The sequence below is a fragment of the Atractosteus spatula genome, chromosome 9 (assembly GCF_055471065.1).
Source record: "Atractosteus spatula isolate fAtrSpa1 chromosome 9, fAtrSpa1.hap1, whole genome shotgun sequence".
Classification (NCBI taxonomy): domain Eukaryota; kingdom Metazoa; phylum Chordata; class Actinopteri; order Semionotiformes; family Lepisosteidae; genus Atractosteus; species Atractosteus spatula.
This window is the reverse complement of record NC_142714.1, coordinates 45,956,740-45,977,750: the sequence shown is the minus strand read 5'-3', so window position 1 is coordinate 45,977,750 and position 21,011 is coordinate 45,956,740. Positions and strand designations below refer to the sequence as shown.

At 35.8% G+C, this 21,011-nt stretch overlaps 1 protein-coding gene across 1 annotated transcript in view; it reads left to right on the top strand.

Annotated features, from left to right (window-relative positions):
- The first annotated feature begins 3,095 nt into the window (after positions 1–3,095).
- Positions 3,096–21,011, top strand: part of efnb1 (ephrin-B1) — an 85,983-nt gene continuing 68,067 nt past the window's right edge. Inside the window, exon 1 of the mRNA XM_088925118.1 lies at positions 3,096–4,264. Within this exon, the coding sequence (XP_088781244.1) occupies positions 4,146–4,264 (119 nt within the window). The 5' untranslated portion in view covers positions 3,096–4,145. The remainder of the gene's footprint in view (positions 4,265–21,011) is intronic.

The window sequence follows — 21,011 nt, the reverse complement described above, 5'->3', positions numbered from 1 at the left end:
AATCTACAGTGCTTTACAAGCGCATTGAGGCCCTTCCTAGGGTGGCCCATTTCTGTTGAATAAAGCACAAAATAATGCATGCACATTTTTTAAATTAAGATTTTATTCAAACCCTGACTTCTAACAGTAAGATAAGTGGGACTAACTGTGAGCAAGAACTAAAAAGAAAATACTGAAACATGTTGATTCCATAAGTGTTCAGAACCATGAACTCAACATTTTTTGGAAGCACCTTTGGCAGCAATTTCAGTCGCAAGACTTTTTAGGTAAGCCTTTGCAAACTTGCAATTTTGGCTCATGTCTCTTGGCAGATTTCCTCAAGCTTTCTCAGGTTGCTTAGGTATCACTTATGGACTGCAGTTTTCAAGTCTTTTCGCAGATTCTCTATAGGATTCAAGTCAGGACTTTGACTCAAGGGCATTCACTTTCTTATTCCTAAAGCATTCCAATGTAGCTTTGGCCTTGTGCTTCCAATCACTGTGCCGATAGGTGAATTTGTGGCTCAGGTTTAGGTCTGAAGCATTTTTCACCAGGACTTCCCTTGAAACATTCATACTTGACATGTTTCAAAGTCCCTCCTGAGGAAACATAGCTGTAGCATTATATTGCCAACACCATGCTTGACTGTAATAACAGTGTTGACCCAGTGATACACTGGTCTGGGGTAAGGCTTTGGATTTATACCCAAAAATTGCAATTTTGTCTTGTTGAACACAAACCTTTTTGCTAAATGTTTCAGTATCACTTGGGTGTTCTGTTGCATATGCCATGATGGATTTGAGATGTATTTCTTCAGTTCAAGACAAACTCTCTTTGTGAATTGACTGAGGTACTGTTGACCCATGGGCATTTTCTCCCACTGAACTCTGTAACTCTTTCAAAATTGCCATTGGCCTCATGGTGCTGTCCCTCTCTAGTTTCCTCCTTGAATATTTGTTCGGTTTGGAGGGGCAGCCTGACTTGGTCTTGGTGCTTTCCATTTTTAATTATTGACTTCTTCATTCTCAAAGTGTTACTGAAGGACTTTTTTATGCCCTGCTTTATCCCTGACTTGTTCTGAAAGTTCCTTCCCCTTCATGGTTGTGCCTGACATTTACTACCTGAATAAGGGACCTCATAGACTTGGGTGTATTTATTCTGAAATATGTGAATCACTATTATTGCACACAGAAAGAGCAACTCGACAAATTGTGTTGCTCATTAAAATAATGTTGTGCACCTAAATTAAATACTTATGCAACTGTAACTTTTCCATTTTTCTTTAATATTAATTATTAATTTACTTATTTTTATTATTATAATTATCCATTGATACTTTAATGTGTCACGATTAAAAGCTTTAAAAACAACAAAATATATAAACTATGCATGGGTCTGAATACTTTTGCAAGGCACTGTATTAAAGCTTAAATGCTCCCTAGGTACACATAACAATGAAAAAGCAGAAACAAAGTGCTTTGCAGCCTACTCTTTAATTTAAGACTTTGAACATGTACTCTAGAGGGTTAGAAACAACAGGGAAACCTCACGAATGTTTTTGGATGATGCAATTATGAAGCCATATCTCATAATTCATAATGCTGTCACTATACAAAAAAAACCCTCTTAAATTCTAGGACATTTTTAGAGATATTTGCATCCTGCAATAAAAGCAAGAGATAAACAAATAACGACGTCATTTAATAATGTTAGTCATTCTAACAGTACAAACGTTTCAAAGAGATTCAAACCTCTGCAGCTGCCAAGGCCTTCGATTCTCACGAGAATTAAATTAAAACTGCTCTTCTGTTATTCAGTTTGATGTCTTTGTACTTGCAGTATCATTCATAGTGACTCGCTGATTTTTATGACTTGTTACATTATTATATGATTTACTTTCGGATGGCATAAATATGTAAGAAAACAGCAGCTACTTACTTACACATTATATAACGGTACATCGTTGAGTTGTTTTCCGATTACAGTGGTGAATCCATGGCAATAAAAAGTTCTCTCGAAAATGAAATCGTTGAAAAAGTTCATCATCGATTATCAAAACTTGTTCTTTTTTAATACAGAACAAACATAACAACTGACAAAGTAGTACATTTTTGTTGCGTGTTTCCACAGATTACCGGTAGAGGACGACATTGATTCATATAAAACAGGCCGAGGCCTGAAGAACAGTACTTGCATTTGTTTTTTCCCCTTGTTTTCTTGAGCAAACAACTGGATATTTATCAGTAAATCCAAAATATAAATTAACCACATATTGTAAGTTGATAGTAATACAAATCACTATATATATATATGATTTTCAGACCTTAAGCTAAACATATGCAGGTTACTGACATTTAAATAAATTTAGCCATCGTGATAGTAGGTTTTCCTTCAAGGGGACAATTCGTTTGCAGTAAATATCTTACATAAACTTTGTTATTTTTTTACAGAAGTGAATATGGTGGCAGTTTAACATACAAGTGAGCTCAACAAATATCAATACTGTCAGTCTTAAAACGCGAACAAACACTAAAAGACAGAAATGCATGTGAAAGGAAATGACACCGGAGGACCTAAAGTAAGATTGCAACACCAAACATGTTGATCTATGAGTCTTTTTAGGAATATTCCTACCCATCATAAAATGGCAGATGTACTTACACTTACTGGTATATGATTTAAGCAGTACCATAAAACTCTGATTAATATTACCTCTAAAGCGATTTAACATGTTACCTAGTTCACTAATTATTCAAGCATTCTGCAGAAGTTTTATTTTTCAGTTATCTTGGAAAGGTTTCAGATTAAGAATGTGCTCATAGCACCTGTGGGAAAGTAAAAGAAAAATGCTTGGAAAGAATGCAGACCGCACCGTTCCGATCAAATGTAAGTGCGGGATGCTTTACAATTAATAATACTAGTTAAAAATGATAAGAATTTCGCAACAAATGCTACCAAAGATACAATATTTGGCCAAAACAGTTTGAGAATTTAATGTAGTAGAACTGTCATGCTAGATGAGGACCCTCAAAATTATTCCGTGATTGGTTGGGAAACCGGGGCTGTCCTCTGCTTGCCTGAGCATCAGATTACACTTGCAGTGAGTGCGAGGAGGCGGGGCGCAGTTTGAGGGATGCTGGCAAGCATTCAGTGACTGTAATCATATTCAGAGCAAGGGAGAGCGAGTACTAGCCAAATGAGTGTGTGATCCTCCTTTTTTTTCTTTTTGCACATTATACTGAAAGAGCGGCTCTCACGGACCACCTTAAAGTGAACGAACTGAACTATATAGCTACCTTTCGGAATCAGCAGTTTGGCGTGGACTTCGCACATGAGCTGTAATGCACAAGGCACGATGGAGAACAAGGTATTTTGAGAATAATCAGTCACTGGAATTGTACAGCACGGGAGTCTTGAAGGATAACATTCTGCTCAAGAACCGAGAGTATACGGGATAGCCACCGAGGCAAACGTTTAGGAGCATAACGTTAATGAAGCACTTTGAACGTTTATGAAACCCATCCAGTGGAGATTTCTGGCCGTTCATCCTTGGTATAACGAAAGGATGGATATTTGTTTACCGATTTAAATGGACAGTGACTCTCAGCGCACACACGGAGCGTGTTAACTAAGAAACTAAAATTCCCAATAAAAAGAGGAGTAAAGAAGTGCTGTTTTGTGAAACAATAACGTTCTTATAAAAATCAGCGAAATACGTCTGCACGTCTGGAGCGCGCACGGTACCTGTCTCGCAGTCGCACTATATCCACTTTACAGAACACGTAAAAGAAGGAGAAACTTATGGAACTTTTTGAATCTGCGATAACACACCAATTTGTCTTTCAATGGCAGGCTGAAATGGGAGCAGCGGTGCTTTGAAGAACTGTTTTGCAATTCTGAACAATACATCTGTTTCTCCGTAACCCAACATACATAACCTGTGCTGCAGTTTAACCAAGCACGATCACACACGAAAGTGTGCAACAAAGGCGAGAACCTCGGATTTGCATTGATTGGTGCTTCATCTATGAGTTCAGCACAAATCCAGGTGGCAAACCGAATAAAGTACATGAGACGTTGTTAATTTGGATCAGAAAATCTAGCGGGATTTACGCCGTATCCATCTCTATCAACTTCGCGAATTCACTATACAAACTAAATTTAGGATGGCTGGCGTGAGGTGCTGTTGGAAGTATTACCTCTGGATTTTGATTGCCATGTGCAGATCTGCGTTGCCTTTAGCAAAAATCTTGGATTCAGTGTTTTGGAGCTCACAAAATCCCAAGTAAGTGTAATCTACTAGTTTTTCACACGATGTATATCGTACCTTGTTCCCAACTCAAAAGAAATTCCGACATCTTCGGTACTCTCGGCTATAGTGTAGTCAGTCTCGTACTACACTGAGGGAATAATTGTACACGGTTTCATACAACGATTATTTTTCGAATGAAGCACATACTGCAAAAGTATTCCCTTCACTTAAAAATGGTTATTACACTATGGTCGAAGTAACTGAAAGAGTGTGTGCGTTCCTTACAATAGTTACAGTATAGATTTTGAGCGGATACAATACAGAATAGATGTAGCTCCCAACCAACATTTGTGAAAACCAGCTACACGCGTAATAATGGAATATATTTAAAGCGTAGGGAAAGGTATGGTCGAAAGACAAATCCAACATTTAGGGTTTTCCTAATCTACACAGCGTTTTCAAGGTTTGGTTGTTAATCGCATATGTTTTTGTTTGAATTAAATAGTACGATAACATCGGGACATTTAGGCACAGTGCTGTTTGTTTCCTAGCGTAGCAGGTAAAATAGGCTAGAGGCCCTCTAGTTATCAAGAAAGGAACGAGTTTTACCCTCTCCGTACAGCGCGACAGCCGATCTAGCTTCAAATATCAGTACTTCATCAATACAATTCATGAAGTATTTTAATCATATTAATGAAATGCATGCGATATCTAATTGGTAGAGGCTAAATCAAATTTAATTTTCTGCAGATGGAAAATACACGATCAGAAACACATTTGAGTAATGCATCAGGTTTCGGGTCAGCACTACCGACTGCCGACGATTAGTAGTTCTGATTGTTTTTATTTTGTACAAGACAGAAAGGGGAAAACACACAGTCGGAGATCTGTAAAGAAAAAAAAAACGTTGGCAGTTTATCCTTTCCATCACTTTTTTCAAAATAAAATCTCGGTCGTCACCAGGCGAACAGAGCAGACGCATTCATTAATGTTTTAAGAGTGGCATCTACATTGAACCTTTTCTTGCTTTAGTACTACTTCAGTAATTAAAGTTTTCTTAAAGGTAACCGTGTGTTAGTATTAGTTTAAAGGTCTCCAGTCATCAGTTCCGAGAGATTGCGATTCAGATCGCTTTGGGAACCTAACAGGTCTGCCTTTTTATGCGCTGCACTGAAATCTGTCTAGGTAGATCTAGGTCTTGGTTCGTTTTTCTTCTAGGGATATTAAGGATGCTGTATTTGGATTCATATTATTCAAGGTCTGCCAGGGGATCTAGTGTTAGCTTTATTGACGGTCTTTCCAGTTTATACTGATTTGAATTTGCCTTGAAATTATTTCTAAACATTCAGTCTGTATCGAACAATACCATATCGCTAGTTCACAATGTATCACGAAATCCTGGCACAACCGAGCTTTAAGCTTCAGTCATACATAATTTCCATATTCAACAAACATAACTAAATGGACCTCTAGGGCAAAAGTTTTTTTAAAAAAAGTTTTGCAAACTAGCACGAAAGTACAGGGGAAAATATGTCATTCTTTAATTTATTATGGATCTTGACAGGTCAATGAAGGTAAACATAATGTTTAAAATTGAAGAAGAGGAAGTACTCCTAATTAATGATTAATTTATTATTAATTTCATGGTTTAGATGTGTAGATATTAGGTCCAAATTACACAGTACATTTTCTTTTTTAGTATGCTCTAGAGAGAAAGGAGACTTGTTAATATTTACAATTGCATTTATGAAAAAGAATAAGAATTTAATATAGGACCAGATTAAGTTGGGGTTTTTTACATCTTGTGGCAAGAAATTCAGAAGCATGATACTTGTCTTCTACATGGACATTTAAACTTTTATTCTGTTTTTATTATGTATTTAATGTTTTAAATATTGTATTATCAACTTTAAATGTACATTGTGTCATATTATAAAAGTAAAAAAAAGTATAGGATAGTATTTTATAACTCTTACAAAAATTATTTGATTAGAACATAAAGAGCATACTTGTTTTTAGGTTTTCATGTGGAGAGGGTGCATGACATAGAGCTGTTGAAATGTAGGAGGATCAGTGAGTACTGCTGTCCTTTAAGTTTATGGGGGGTGATTGTAAATTGTGAACTGCCCAGGTGTGAAAATACTGCTGGTGTTGTTTTGCAGCAGTTGGCAGTGGTTGTGTCAAAATAAACTCACATTTGTTTATTTATCTGCCCAACTGCTGTTGCTTTTTGCCCCTATTTCTGGCTCCCTAATGATTACCATAGATTTCAGGCCTGAAAAGTGTCCTCAGTCTGCCTGGAAGCAGATTCGAAATTTTTGAGAAAATGACTAGTAGATTGTCCTTTGTAGACAAACAACAAGGAACTCAGGAGAAGGTGCTATAAAATGAATGTGAGATGTTTGATCACCTCAGTGCTTTTTTTCCATAAATGTGTTTTGGAAGTAAATTACTATGTAATGTGGGGAGTAAATTTGAGAAAATATCCGCAGAAACATATTAACTCCTAACAACAGATGATGTTGGGATGTTCCCGCAATCAACATTTTTAAATAAGACACTAAAATATTATCTTTTAAGTTTAAAAGTTCTAGAGAATTAGTTTTGAATCTAGTTTCAACCCGTTTGGAGTTTCATTTGTGTTGGATTTCAAAAAGTAAATGAAAACAGAATGGAGGTATTACAGATATAATGTATGAATATTAACAGTAGTATGTGGAGGGTTAAAATAGTCTTTAACGAGCAGTTATATTGGTATATACTTTTATTCCACTTAAAAGTTCATGGAAGTTAAAACTTTAAGCCTCTTATGTGCCATATATGTATGTAAAACAGATAGAAAAATATATTTTTAAACTGGGAATTTCATTTCATTCAGCTCCAAATAACAGTTACTTATGTGTCCATTTAAGTGCAGCCATGTTTGTGAAGGAACGCAGCAGCCATTTTGTGCCAGCATGTCAAACAAAAGCTTTAACTTCTTATATCATGTTATTTTTTTAACAATACAAGGGAATGAAGAAAAAGTGTCTGATAGATTTAAAATCTATTCTACAAAGCAAAGACTACATTAACTTCTCTGTGAATTTCACCTGGAATCTCAAATGTGGATGTATCAAGACCGTTATTTTTATGTTCATATCTCGTTCTGCGCTTTTCCTTAAAAATCAGCTGGCTGCCATAGCATAAAAGATAACATAACAGTTTTGGTTTCACAAATTTTATTTTACCTAAATGACTTCTCGGTTGTTTTAATTTTAATGGCAATTTCACTATTACGTTTTGTAACAGCCAATGAAAATGAAGTCTCGAAAGGAAAGATAAATCAATATCCTTGTTACACTACACGAAAGTAGTGTTAATGAAGGTAACAGCATTTAAAGATATTGATCCTAAAAGTTACCCTAAGTGTGCAAACTGAATTGTGGAGGTTTTGGGTTTTTTACGCATCCTAACTGTGGAATAATAGGCCAAAAAAGGGTTTTTCATAATCATGGCCCATATGATGATAAATGATTTAACTAAAATGAAAATCAAAAAGCATATATTTTAAAACAGAAGTAAAATACAAATAGGAGAGTTTGTACAGTATTGTACACACAATTTCTTTACAAATAACTGATTTTCTGTCAAATAGATACACTAAACTTTGCGTGGATGACCGTAACATCAAAAGGAACAGCCGAAACCAGCTTTCAGATCCAGTTTGGGTGATTTGTTTCTCCCCTAGTTGTGGAGCCTATTTGTAGAGCCATGTATCTTCTCAATGGAGTTTAAGGTGTTCTTAATGAAACTTTAGTAAACATGGAGTTCACTGTCTATAACGGCTTTATGGTTTGATGTTATGGTCCAGGAGGAGACTTGTGGATGTATTACTTGAAACAGACTTGGAATAACAGTATCCCAGTTCTGTGGCTGGTAAATCACTCTCAAAAGAGGCTTATGTGGCTTTCCAGATTAATACCACGCAGGTCGGCTTTTGACTTTTTTTAAAGTCACATTTTGTCTTTAGGTCTGGTTTGGAAATTTATTGGCTTTTATTTGGCTGCATATGAAAGCACGTTTTCCCAGGTGGCCATAAAATTAACAATTTTTTGTGGCACATTTAGTCTGTAATTTTCTCATTAGACCAATACCCTGCTGTGGGGGTTCAAAGTTTAAAAGCCAAGAGGTTTTCCCTTTACTGCTGCTCTTCACAGGCGCGGACTTTTTACTTTTACGTTTGTCAAATGTCAGCGCTAAACCTAAATTTGTACTCATCTGAATTATTCAGGCCCTTGCACAGCCACATTAGTAACAGTATTGAGCTGAATGTATAGGTATGTTATTCTGTTCATAATATACTACCTGTGGGATTCTACTCTATTGATCTTTATGTGCTACAGGTTAATGAAGTAAATTTTTTATAACAGTTCTGTGCACATTTACAGCCTTTACCAGCACATGACTCTCTTTTAATGTCTAACTTGTACATTAATCCTAAAATTAGCCTGTGTTAGAGAAGAAAGTAAGGTCAGTGTCCACAGAGTGAGCCAGAGGCTGCGATATAGCAACTAAAATGGATTTTAATGGAATAAAACGGTGTTGGCAATAACTGGGAATGTTATATTTGTTCAGACTGAAAAAATACTGTAAAATAAGAAGAAAAGCAAGTTGATTTCACATTTTTAGTTTTTTTAAGGATACAGGTTAAATGCGTTCAGATTTTTAAAATTTTGAATTAAGTGTTCCATCAGGGCTTTGATTGCATGTTCTACAGATTACCTTAAAGAGCAAAGTGCTTTTCTGTTATTTGTTATTTTTTTTCTTAGAAACAAATGACCTATTGCAAAATGACCTGTCTTTTTCAGATAATGGTAACATTTATTTAGTTTTCTGTGGATTTTATACTAAAATTTATTTTAGGCTTTTTTAATAAAATACCCTTTACACAACAAACAGGAGGTTAAACAATTATATTCATTTAAAGTCTTAAGTCATTCTGCCACTGTCCTCTTAAGAAATTCCCCTTTTTTAAGAAATCCCTCTTAATTTGGATAACCAGTTTAAGCAGAAAAGGAGGAAATTAGGTTTGGAATTATAACGGGTAATTCTAGTGTTGATTATAAAACTTAATAAATATGACCTGCAAGTCCAGAGATGCAAATGCATTATTACTGGGGCAGAACCACCACATAAACCTGATTTTGTATAGTGTTATACATGGGAAAAGTTGCTTTTTTGGGGGTGATCTCCAGGTACTTTCTGAGGACACAAGGAGCCTCTAGACTTGTAGCTGGTTACCCTTGACGTAAATTACAACATCTAGATCCTGCCCTTTATTTTAGAAGGCTGTAAACTGATAGCCCTTTGTGAAGAAAAACATAGCCAGACGTATAGGCAGGTTGGAAAATGGATAAATGGATTGTAATCTGATTTCAATTTGATTGATGTTGCCAATTTAGTTCCCATTTCTCAAGAGAAACTAAATGACAAGGGAATAGCATGTCTGTCTTTAATTAGCAAAGACAGATTTGTGAAGTTCCTAAAAGAACTGATCTGACCAACAGCTAAAAATGAACAGTCATTTACATTTAAAAAAGTGTTTTACAATACATTCTGCCATCTCCTGCATTTCTTACGAATCACTCCATTATTTTATAAAACAATGTTACATTTTCTCACAAATTTAATAGCCTGTGCCTTGTGCCACTCATTGATAGCATATTGGGTGATACAGTAGTGTATTTGCATTTGAGAGAATTTATGAGTACAGTCATAAGAATGAAATGTACTGCTGAGATCCATTGTGATGATTCGATTCGTTGACTAGGTTGGTACCACTCCAGAGCACTGAAAAGGCGTCTAGTCTGTCATTGAGATTTACAATGCTTTGGATTCCTTTCCTGCTTGGAGACCAGTGCTACTAAAACCAATAAATTTATTCTGCCATCTTTCTCCCTCCCGGGAACAATAACAATACAATCCTACCAAGCACTTCCTGATATGGATTGAATTATGTTTTAGAGGATGCTGAGCAGGTGTTGGTGAGTTACATTGTTCTGAGCTTGCAGTTTTCTTTTTCACCATACATTACAGGATATTTCCTGTCTCAACATAAGAACTATATTTTACTTGATTAATTTCATGCCATCACTTTGAAATAACTCTTGATATCCCACAGGCTTAATAGCAAATATGGGGCCGGAGGACTCCGAATAATAAGTTTAATGAAAACAAATTAGGTTTAATTTCTGCTGTCAAGGAAAACTGTAGTCATTATTTTATCTGGTCAAGGCATTATAAACTGATATGTGGAACAGTTAGTGGGTATTGTGATCGTTCTTTGGATTGTGTGATATAGGTAGTTTAAAGATTTTTCTTTAAAATAGTGTTTTTTTATCTTCTGACAGAAATTTAACCAAACTGACATTTCTAGCAGGCGATTAGTAAGTACTGCAATTATGCTAAATAGGTCATATGAATGGTTCGGGCTGATCACAGCAAATTGATTGGTGGTCTCCAAACTTTATTCTGTAAATGACAGTGCTAATACTGGTAAGTCTCAGTTTGGGATAATTGTGCTGGTTAAATCGGCTGCTAAATTGCACAGATTCGACTCCATTAGCTGTCATGGCAACCTTACATGCTGTTTATTTGGTTGCCTAAAAAAAGATGTGGTATCTCTTTCCGTGTTAAAATACATGTAGTGCAATGAGCACCCTTTAGCTTCTGCTACAGTATGAAGACCGTATATAATAATGGTCTATTTTCAGAGCCTTCCAATCTAAATTGCTTGGCTACATTTGTACCCAAAGTCCTAGTAATAAAGTAAAGCAACAGAGAGTAGTTTCAGGCACTTGCCATTGATTTGTTTTTTAATTTGTCTCTAAAAGTAGTATGGAATACATAGCTCCCAGGTGTTCCCATTAAATGGACTTTCTCTGCCCCAGTTCAGATCCTGCGTCATGTATAATAAATGGCTGGCTATTGAGTTGCCTGTGTTTAATGTATTAAAGTCAGCTGGAGAGAGCGAGAAGCTGGCCAGACTGTGCCTTTGCGATCAATGTTCTTGTGATTAAAACTGACAGTCCTGGGATTAACTTTGTCACAGTTTAAATAGGTAATGCCAACCTTCAGCTCTTTAATAAACCTTCTCAGCGCACTAGGTTCAGCCCAGTTAATACAAGAAAGAGACTCCCTCAAGAAATGTCATAAATGTGTTTTTGTCATGTGTTCTCCTCCTGCCTCTTTTCTTTTGTGCACGTTCTGATCACATTTCACAGGAATTAAAATTTGATCACAAAGAGTGGAGCGTAAAGCCACCTCCCGATGGCTTACCAAGAAATAAAGCGAAAAGTAAAAACGGGCATTGTGGGCTTAAGCACCCCAATATTCCACTTGTGGAAAGCAACTGGTCCATCTGCTTGACTTATTATCTAGTGTAGAGCTGTCTCAGGCAGCCTGGATCAGTTCAGATGATGGAGACAGCTGTCCATTAAAGCTTAATAGTGAATCCTGTATTTTTTCAGAGTATGTTCAGTTCTTTTTAGAGTAATCCCAGCTTTTTGTTTATACCCCAGTATCATTTTTTTCTCAGAACGTGATAACCATCTCTCAGTCTATCTACCAATTCATTTATATTATGCTTAAAAGCGGGTACTATTCTGCAATTATGTATCATGGTGAAAGTAATAATTAGAATGCATTTCTCTTTAAATTCTCTTTGATGTGACACCATATAAGTAAGGGGGTATTGTGGCAGAGGAAGTCATACGAACAACACATTGAAATTATTCATTATTCTAGAGCTGTTGTTTTGTGGAATGTATGTAATGTCATCTATGAACGTAGGAACAAGGCCAAAACATAGTATAGCAATTAAAAGTTAAAAGAATGAAGTACTTAAGCCTAAACCATTAACATTCACATGAAAATGTAAAGAACGCATTTAAAGTTGCAATAATAAAAGCGATAGAATTAATCTTAGTAAGTGATGAAAATCTTAGTAAATGATGAATCTGAATTGCTGAAAAGGAAGAGCTCGATTTTGGATACGTGGCATAGCAAAAGCTGGGATAGATTTGTTTTTTTTCAGAGGTGGATTTTTAGTCTCTCACAATGAAGCCTACTATTAGCTTTTCTTTCCCAGATGCCGAGCTTGTAACCTATTTTAAGCAAAATCAGGGACTATAAGGCTGCAACTGCAGATTACAAAAACACCGAAAGGTTTTAGTTTAGTTGTACTTAAAAAATGTCTGATGGTGTTTTTTTATTGATTGGAAAAAGGAATTACATTCCAAGAGCAGCAAATATGTCTTAGAGCAATTAAGCAAGGCTACTTGTGGATGTAAAGTCATTACTTGCTTTTATCTCTTCTCTCCTGCTAATAACATTGATTACCTCCTGCAGTTATACAAGGTGTGTGTCATTTAACAGATTCCCAATCCTGGTCCTGGATGACTGGTGTGTTTATGGGATTTCAGTCCAGTTCGACTCTTAACAACCCGAGTCACCTCAGTACTGGACCAGTTTTAACGGTTTCTCCCAGTTCTTCGGGGTAGATACTTTAAAGACACCTGGAAAACCTGCAGATACACCAGTCCTCCAGGTGAGGCCCTGGTGTAGAAGAATGGCAGTCGTATCTTGGTGAACCAAATAACTCTTCTCTGTTCCCCGCACTTATCATATTGAATAATTTTCTCATCCTCATTCCATGAGTCTTTAAGAAAAAGTACATGAAAATTAAAAATTCCTTCGCTGATCTACAGGGTGGTTGTTTTTCTGAGAAAATCTTAAAAACAGTGATTTTAACTAAAATGAACAAAAAGGAAAACTTAAACCACTACCAGAATTTTTTTGACTTTTTCAGTCTGTTTTTTTTTCACTCCACATTTTTCAGAAAGTTTCATAAAAGCCAACGACTGTAAAGTTCATCAGCTTGGGATCCGGCAAGAGTGCGTACTGTAAATAGAGCATTGTATTTCCTTTAACATCTCAAATGGCAAGCTGACCTTTTCTGCTATTCATTATCAAACAGCTACTTATTTCCCACTCTGACAGTTTTCTTATGTTTTTATAGCCATTCTGAACCATGTATCTCTTTTAAATCTGGTCACAAACAAGGTAGGATTAGGCCCTCTAACTGGACTCTAATTATTTCCCTTTCACTTCAGAGCTGTTGGATTAATAGCAGTTAAATCCAGGAAATGATTGGAAAGTAGAATCTCTTTAATTGTTATCCAGAGGAATTACAATTTTAGAAGTAGTTTGGTATTTGATGTAACCACATACAAAAAACTCCAGAGAAAGTCTGTATATACAACAAAAAAAAATGTGATTTTTTTTAAAGGAAACTATAGAAAACTTTGTATTTTCTTCCATATGAGTGGACTGGGTTTGTTGTAGAAAATCTTTGTTTATGCTTGCATTGACATTTTTATTATACTATTAGGTAATATAGTTCACAGGTTCCTTTGAGGAACCTAGTAGCTTTAGAAAAATCTAAACAAATGTCCTTATTCGATAACTCTCATGGTAAAGAAAAGACATGCGAGTATTAATCATATACTATGAAAAGGGCGTTTAATAGAATGTGTGGATTTAGTTTTTTTTTTCAGAGAGAAAATGTGAAAATATTATAATAGTCTGGACAAATGCAAGTAGATTAGGCTGTAATTAAACTTGGTAGGTTTCCATAAAAAATCTTGACAAGAAACTGCTGATTTTTTTTTCAGTAGTGGAATAAAAAATGAAAGGCTTCAAGAAAATGGAATGGAGCAAAAATAAATTCTCATTTCCTTGCAATGAATCTTGCGTGTTGGCAACATATCAGTCCTCAAGTAACCTCCCTAAGACTTTGCCGAATCTTCATATTTTTTGTGTGTATCAACAAAACATAATCCTCTCTTTAAAAAACCCATACTGTGGTTCTGCAACAAAAACCTTAAACATCTTAAACCTAATCAGGATTAGAAGTAGCATGCCCATTTCCTTTTCTTGCTTGTGATACAATCTTGGTAACATCAGATATTCTGTCTGCTAATTCTCTCAGATACACATTACTGTGTAATGAAAAAAATGCTTTCTTTAATTTAATGCACATGCTGAAGTGCTTGTCTGCAGTATTGTATGTGTATATACATATATAAAGCAAATCTATAATATCTGGTAAAGGCAGAGGTGGCCAACCCTGTTCTTGGAGAGCCAAAATGTATCAGGTTTTATGGGTCACCCTTAAATCATGAATTTCCAAAGAAACAATTTTCTTCTGAGCACTGAAGCAAGTGATTTGTTCAGTTAAGTAGTTTATAGGTAATTTGGGAATAAAATAATAATACCCTGTAGCTATCAATGACCACAGTTAGCCATTCTACAGTTAATTAGATCGACAACTTGCTGAATTGCTTAAAACACGTGTGTTCCAAGCCTTGAATTAAATTGACGATTTAAGGGAGACTTTTAAGACCTACTGGACAGTGACTCTCTGATGTCAAGGTTGACCACCCCTTTTCAAGCTTCTGGATTGCTGTAATTTTTAAAAAAATCCGAATTATCTTCAGTTGTCTAGAAAAAATAAACTTGAAGCTTGATGAATGATTGAAGTTTGCATATTTTAAATGTGAACATTGCCCATAGGCCACAAGCACACTATTGCGGTGTAAAAATTATCCTTACTGATTACTAAGTAAATTACAATATTGATTTGCCCATGCAAAGACATGGAGAACACCAGTGCAACATACCTGCCATACATACTAACATGAACACTGATATTGGACTAATAATACTGAATATTCTAATTGTATAATCCACAACATAAACGGTATATCTGAAACAGAAAATGGAATATTTCAGTTCTTAAATATTACGAACACAGTGGTGTAGGGGTTAGCATTGCTGGCTTGCACAACTGGGGCCCTGGGTTCAATTCCAAAAACTGGGGTGCTATCTGTATGGAGTTTGAATGTTCTCCGTGTTCGCGCGGGTCTCCTCCAGGTGCTTGGGTTTGCTGCCAAAGTCCAATTACATAGTGGTAGACTATTTGGCTTCTTGGGAAAAATCTTGGCCCTAGATGTGAGTGTGTGTGTCTGTGTGTCTGCCCTGCGATGGACTGGCATCCTGTACCCTGACTTGTGTCTCACTTCAAGGGGTCGTCTCTGGCTCCCCAGTGACAATGAATTGGAAGAAGAGGTTAGAAAATGGCTGGATGTTCAGAAAAGTGGAGGTGGAAAATTACTGTAGTTTTTTTAATACTGGTGGAGTCGTGTAATTAGTATATTTTGAATAGGAGACTAAACCCACAAAACATATGTAAGACAGAAATGGTCAGAGACATGAAAACATAAATTATGGCTACTTATGATCTGATGACAAAACAATAGTTTTGTTCAAGATTTTGAAGCAATTGGAAGCTGTAAATAATCTAGATAGAAAACACAGAGGTTTACCAAAGTTTTTAACACTGTAGTGGAAGACATTTGTATAAAGTGGGGTTTGAGAATACTGTAGATCAAATTGGGTGAAGTAAAATGCTTTCAGTTTTAAAATAAAATACAAGAAAAACACCAAGTCAACACAACTTTCGGCTGCTCTCTGCAGAAAACAGAGCTGTGTGTGCTTAATAGATTAAAAAGAATATTCCATTTACCATGTAAACATGGAATATGTGAAATTCCAGTAACTGTAAACAGAGCATTTATTATATATCCCAACCTATAATATTCTGAATACTTTAAATTCTGTCATTGTGCTATATAAACATAGTAAGTGATAAACAACTGTATGTACTATAAACTGATATAATACACAGTGGATACTACTCACAAAAATGGTCAGGCAGTGTGGTGTGTGTGTGTGTTACATTGCAAGTGACACGTGCAAAAAAATAACAGATGCAAGATTTTATGAGAAAAGGTCAAACAAATGGCTATTTCCCCAAGATGCATTGCAGTGCGAAAGCACATGCATAGTTTTGACCAACTGCAGACTGCCGTCACAACACATGTTTCTTCCAAATGTATTTTGCTTGTAGGACAAGCTTCATTATGTCAAGAGTGAGATTCGCTTCAGCATATTTTTTTTTATCTTCAAAAACATAAATGGACAGTTATGGGTTGTACAGTGGTTGGATGATGATAATTATCTTTGTTTTGCCGCCTACATGTCATTTTATTTTAAAAAGAAATGTCCTTAGTATTAGATACAGAAGGAAGAAGCATATTATTGTAATGGGGTCTGACAGTTCTAGGGCTGAAAAGCTTGAAATGGAACACACTGTAGTACCATGCACTGACTTTTTTGTGCTGTTTGTAAAATTGTGAATAAAGCTGCTTTGGTCATTGGATCATTTATATTGCAGTATGGCCAATGACTGTGAGTGAATCTAAGATGTAATCTGGTTTGAAAACCTGACAGAAAGCATGGAACAAGGGTGAAACAAGAACAGAATGAAGCCATGCCACTCACTTATTATGTGTAAGCATTTCACTCTAATGGTCTCAGAAGCCATACATTTTTTCCATGTGTTAGAAAAAAGGGAAAAGAAGCAGTTTGATCTTATAAATGAAGGAGACAACAGTTGGGAGATTGCTCTTTTGCAGTCCAGGTCGGTGGAGGGGATGTGGAACGGATGGAGCTGACAGCCATTCCAAAACCCATTAGAACCCACTTTTCAAAACACATTTAATTGAATGGATGATACCCTTTCCTGCTGGGAAGGCTCCACTGTAAGTGTGTCACAGCGCCAGATGGACTCTCACTTACAATTCTTATTATTAATTATAAAACAGTCTAATCCATCCGCAGCATAAATATTGAAGAAATGGAAACCATTGTGGGGGGGAGAAAAATAGCAACACACAGTAATCAGATTTTTATTCCTATTAACAAGCCAGCTGCTAGGAAAACCACTCATTTCTCCATTAATCTGTTCACGGTGTTTTGTGAATTTGTCTTCTGTAAAGTATATATCAAGCGGGATTTCTTACTTTGATTTATTATAGAATTTTTTTGTTCACTGTACCCCTCATAAATTAATCTGGCCCAACATTAATAGCAGCAGATCTTAAATTACAAAATGAGGCTCGTCTCAGTTCTTCATTATTTCTTTCTGCTGCCTTAACCAATTCTGATAGGTTTGAGGGCTGCCTTTAGTAGTTGCTGTGCTAATATGTACATGAAATGTCTCCAACCCAACCCATACGTCAGTGCAGAAAAGCTTGGATTAAAAATCACGCTGCTAACTATCAGACTTGGTCCCATAGGATCTCTAAACTCAAATCGCCACAAATAGTGGCAGCTGTGAAGGCAAACTCAATAGTTGCACACCAGAATGCCAAACGTGAACTGCACATTTTCTTTAAGTGAAAAGATTTGTCTTTTTACTTCCATGTTTTTTTTTTAAAGCAAGTTACGCAAGCAGAGGAACAGAGGAAACGTTTTTTTTCACGGAAATCCTCAAGTCCCTCAAGTAGAAATCTCTCGTGTAAGAGTATTGTTCAGTAAAACATTAAACAAGAACTTGGTGACTTTTCTGTTTTAACTGTTAATGATTTTTTTCTTAAAAATAAGAATTTATTTTGAAGTTTAGTAGTCCTTACAAGAGGGCATTATTTTGAGGTTTATTTATTTACTGTGGTAGCCAGGCAAGTATCATAACTATGGGAAAGCTAAGAGCCCAGTATGTATGTGGTCTTCTGTGTATTATAAATACTGTGTATAATGTCAGACGTTACCAAGTGTTTTCTTATACAGATGAACTTTTTGGTTGATCCAGGATTTCTTTTAAGTATAATCTACTTTAATAAATGTATGTTACCTAAAAAACTCTGTGAAGAAGAGCCAATATTATTGTTATACTTTAGTTTGTCTTTCAGTTGAATTTCTCTTTAGGCACATGTACTTGGGATTTAAGCTAGGGGGATCTGATGTCCCATAATTGAATTATTTTGATTCTCTAGTTGATTGATGGAGTCAGATGTTCACAGATTTCCCTGCTTTTTTGTCTTGATGTTATTCTTTTCCCTGATCTAGACATTTCAGAGACAATTAAAGTCAAAGAGCTTTAGAAATCAGAGATTAGTCCTGGAAACAAAGCGTTTGTTTTGAAAAAGCTGCGAGACACTGGGTTAAAGTTTCAGGAAACAGTTTACATTCGGGCACTGCCAAAACCATCTTGAATTTCCTTTCACTGTATTCTTTTTTAGTTTAAGTGACATACTCTGAAGATGCATTATCCCCATAGGAGGACTCAGGGTTGTCTATACAGACTCTGAACCAGAGAACACAAGTAGACTATGGGGAAATGCATTGAAAACTGTGATCAGGAGAAACTTTTATGCACAAAGGGTTGCGGTGGTGTGGAACAAGCTAATCAGCCATGTTGTGGAAGATGCCTTTCAAGAAACAACTAGATGACATCCTTAGATTTATTATTAGCATAATATTATTAGCAAATAAATGAACTATATGAGTCAAAAGCTATTGCATTCCTTGCACATTTGGGAATTCGAGAATCTTAAAAACTTAAAAAATATATTGGCCGTGTACCATTTTTGATAAAATACATTATATTCCAGTTTATAGTCTATTCAATGTTGTTAGTGATAGGATAGCAGTATTGAAATAGTTTGGTTAAATTGCTTGTCTTTCTATTCTATAAGAAATATAGAAATGTGTATTTTACAGTGGAATAGTGTATCAGAATTATAAAACCGGTTTTTACTAGTAATTAAGAATAACATTTTTTGAAAATGCAGTTGGAGTTAACTGGTGTTTTAGTTCACATTAGAAATTGGTTTAACTTGGAAGGGTATTTAAGCCGTGGAAAGCAAAAAAATAAGGTGACATTTTCTAAAAATAAATGTAAGGATGTATAATGTAACCCAAAACATGGAAGTAGAACTCTTATAGTATTGTTAGAAATAACAAGGACTTTCAGTCAGGAAAAGTTGAACTGAGATTTGCAAAGCAATCTTTTTTTAGGATTCCAGATCTCCTTGGCACATGTTGTGCACCTTTATATTCAAGCCATGTGTACTGATATTGACATTTCTGTGTGATGCAGAACAGCTGCACTGCAAATCCTAGAGTACCATCAGTGATGTGTGAATGTAAACCTGAAACAGGTCGAGCTGAAAATGGAATTTGAGGTGACATGGAAATGACCGGCGTGCTGGAACTTGTGTTACATCTGCCTTTCTCACACTATAAAAGAAGAGGCTGAGGTTCTGTAACATCACAAGATAAAGAAATGCTATTTAGGTAGCAGTGTGGAGTGGTGGGTAGGGCTGTGACCTTTTAACAGGAAGGTTGCTGGTTCAAATCCCAGCTGGCTGACCACTCTTGTACACTTGAGCAAGGTACTTCACTTAGATTGTTCCATTAAAATGCCCAACTATGTAAGTGGATTGCTTTGGGTAAATATGGTAAGACAAATAAATTAGTAATGATATTATATCAAGTACAGAAGGTAGAAATGGCTAATTTCAGGACAAATGTGATCAAGTCTTTCATGAGAGGAAGCGGATTATGTTCCTTTTTTATTAGACGACACTTTCAGAGCAGCCGGTTTTAAATAATTGGAATTCTAGTGCTGAAAGTTCTTAACAGTTGACAAATTCTCCTACTCCAAACTATTTCCCAATTAAATTCCAAGCCTTAATTGGGCCTCAAAAAAGGGTAGACTGACACCCATTGGGATGCAAGCTTTTCTGCTTATCCTCATTATCCTACAGTTCATCTGTTATATATACATTGCCTGCTATGAAATGTGACCTTCTGTTTGGTTCCTTGGGGAGTACAGTTTTAAACAAGGCCTCAGAAATGGCTTTCTGACCTGGGGCACATATTGGGACTGAAACCATATCTTTGAATATTTCACTGAGCTTTTACAGGTGGTCCCAGACTTAACTATGCTGGATATAACAGAAAACTATTGTAACTCTTTTTAGGTTTTATTTTATTATCATAGGTTTTCTTTGACATACAAGAGGCACTTAAATTACAGTATATATGTTTTTTTTTTCTTTCAGAATTAAGTGAATGGATGACTTTGCACATTTATTAGAAGCCCCCTATTTTAAGGAAGCAAAATCAATGCTTATTAGCATGACATAAGAGTCTTTGGAGAATTTGTTGTCAAATGCATAGGCCCTCTATAAATATAGGTATAAGAAACGTTTCTGAGACTCACATCTTGTTTACAATAAAGCTGACAAATGTTAACCACAGGTTACAAATGTAAACATTATATATTTATTTCAAGGCATTTATAAGAATATATGAAATAACTAATTGTAATATGTTGATAGAAGCTAGTGGAAAACATCATGTGCATTGAACTAAGTAATTGCAGCCCCAAGAAACATGAGAAGTCAAGTGGAAGCAGTGGCCTATATTATGAATTCCAGCCCGGTTGCTTCTCCTTGTTTTTGGTTTACCTATAAAAAATATTCAAATTTCTTATACACTTTGCTAAAACAAATGAGATGAAAATAAAGCAATTGAAGCATTTATATACAGCATTTTCTTCTGCAGGCAATAATAAATGTGCTCTGAATCCTTCACAATCATTAATAATGCTAAAAATTTTCAGTATTTGTCAAGTGCCAATCTGCAACTGAGATATTCTAATCTCATTTGATGATAGAATTGATTCCTATGTGCCTGTAAGGCTCAATCATGCATGGACGATACTCAAACTGCAGATGTGCCGAGATGTGAAAGGGCAGATAAAATTTATAGGATTTTACAGCTGAATATTTTCTCTGCAGACTGTGAAGTTAAATCCCCTTTTCTA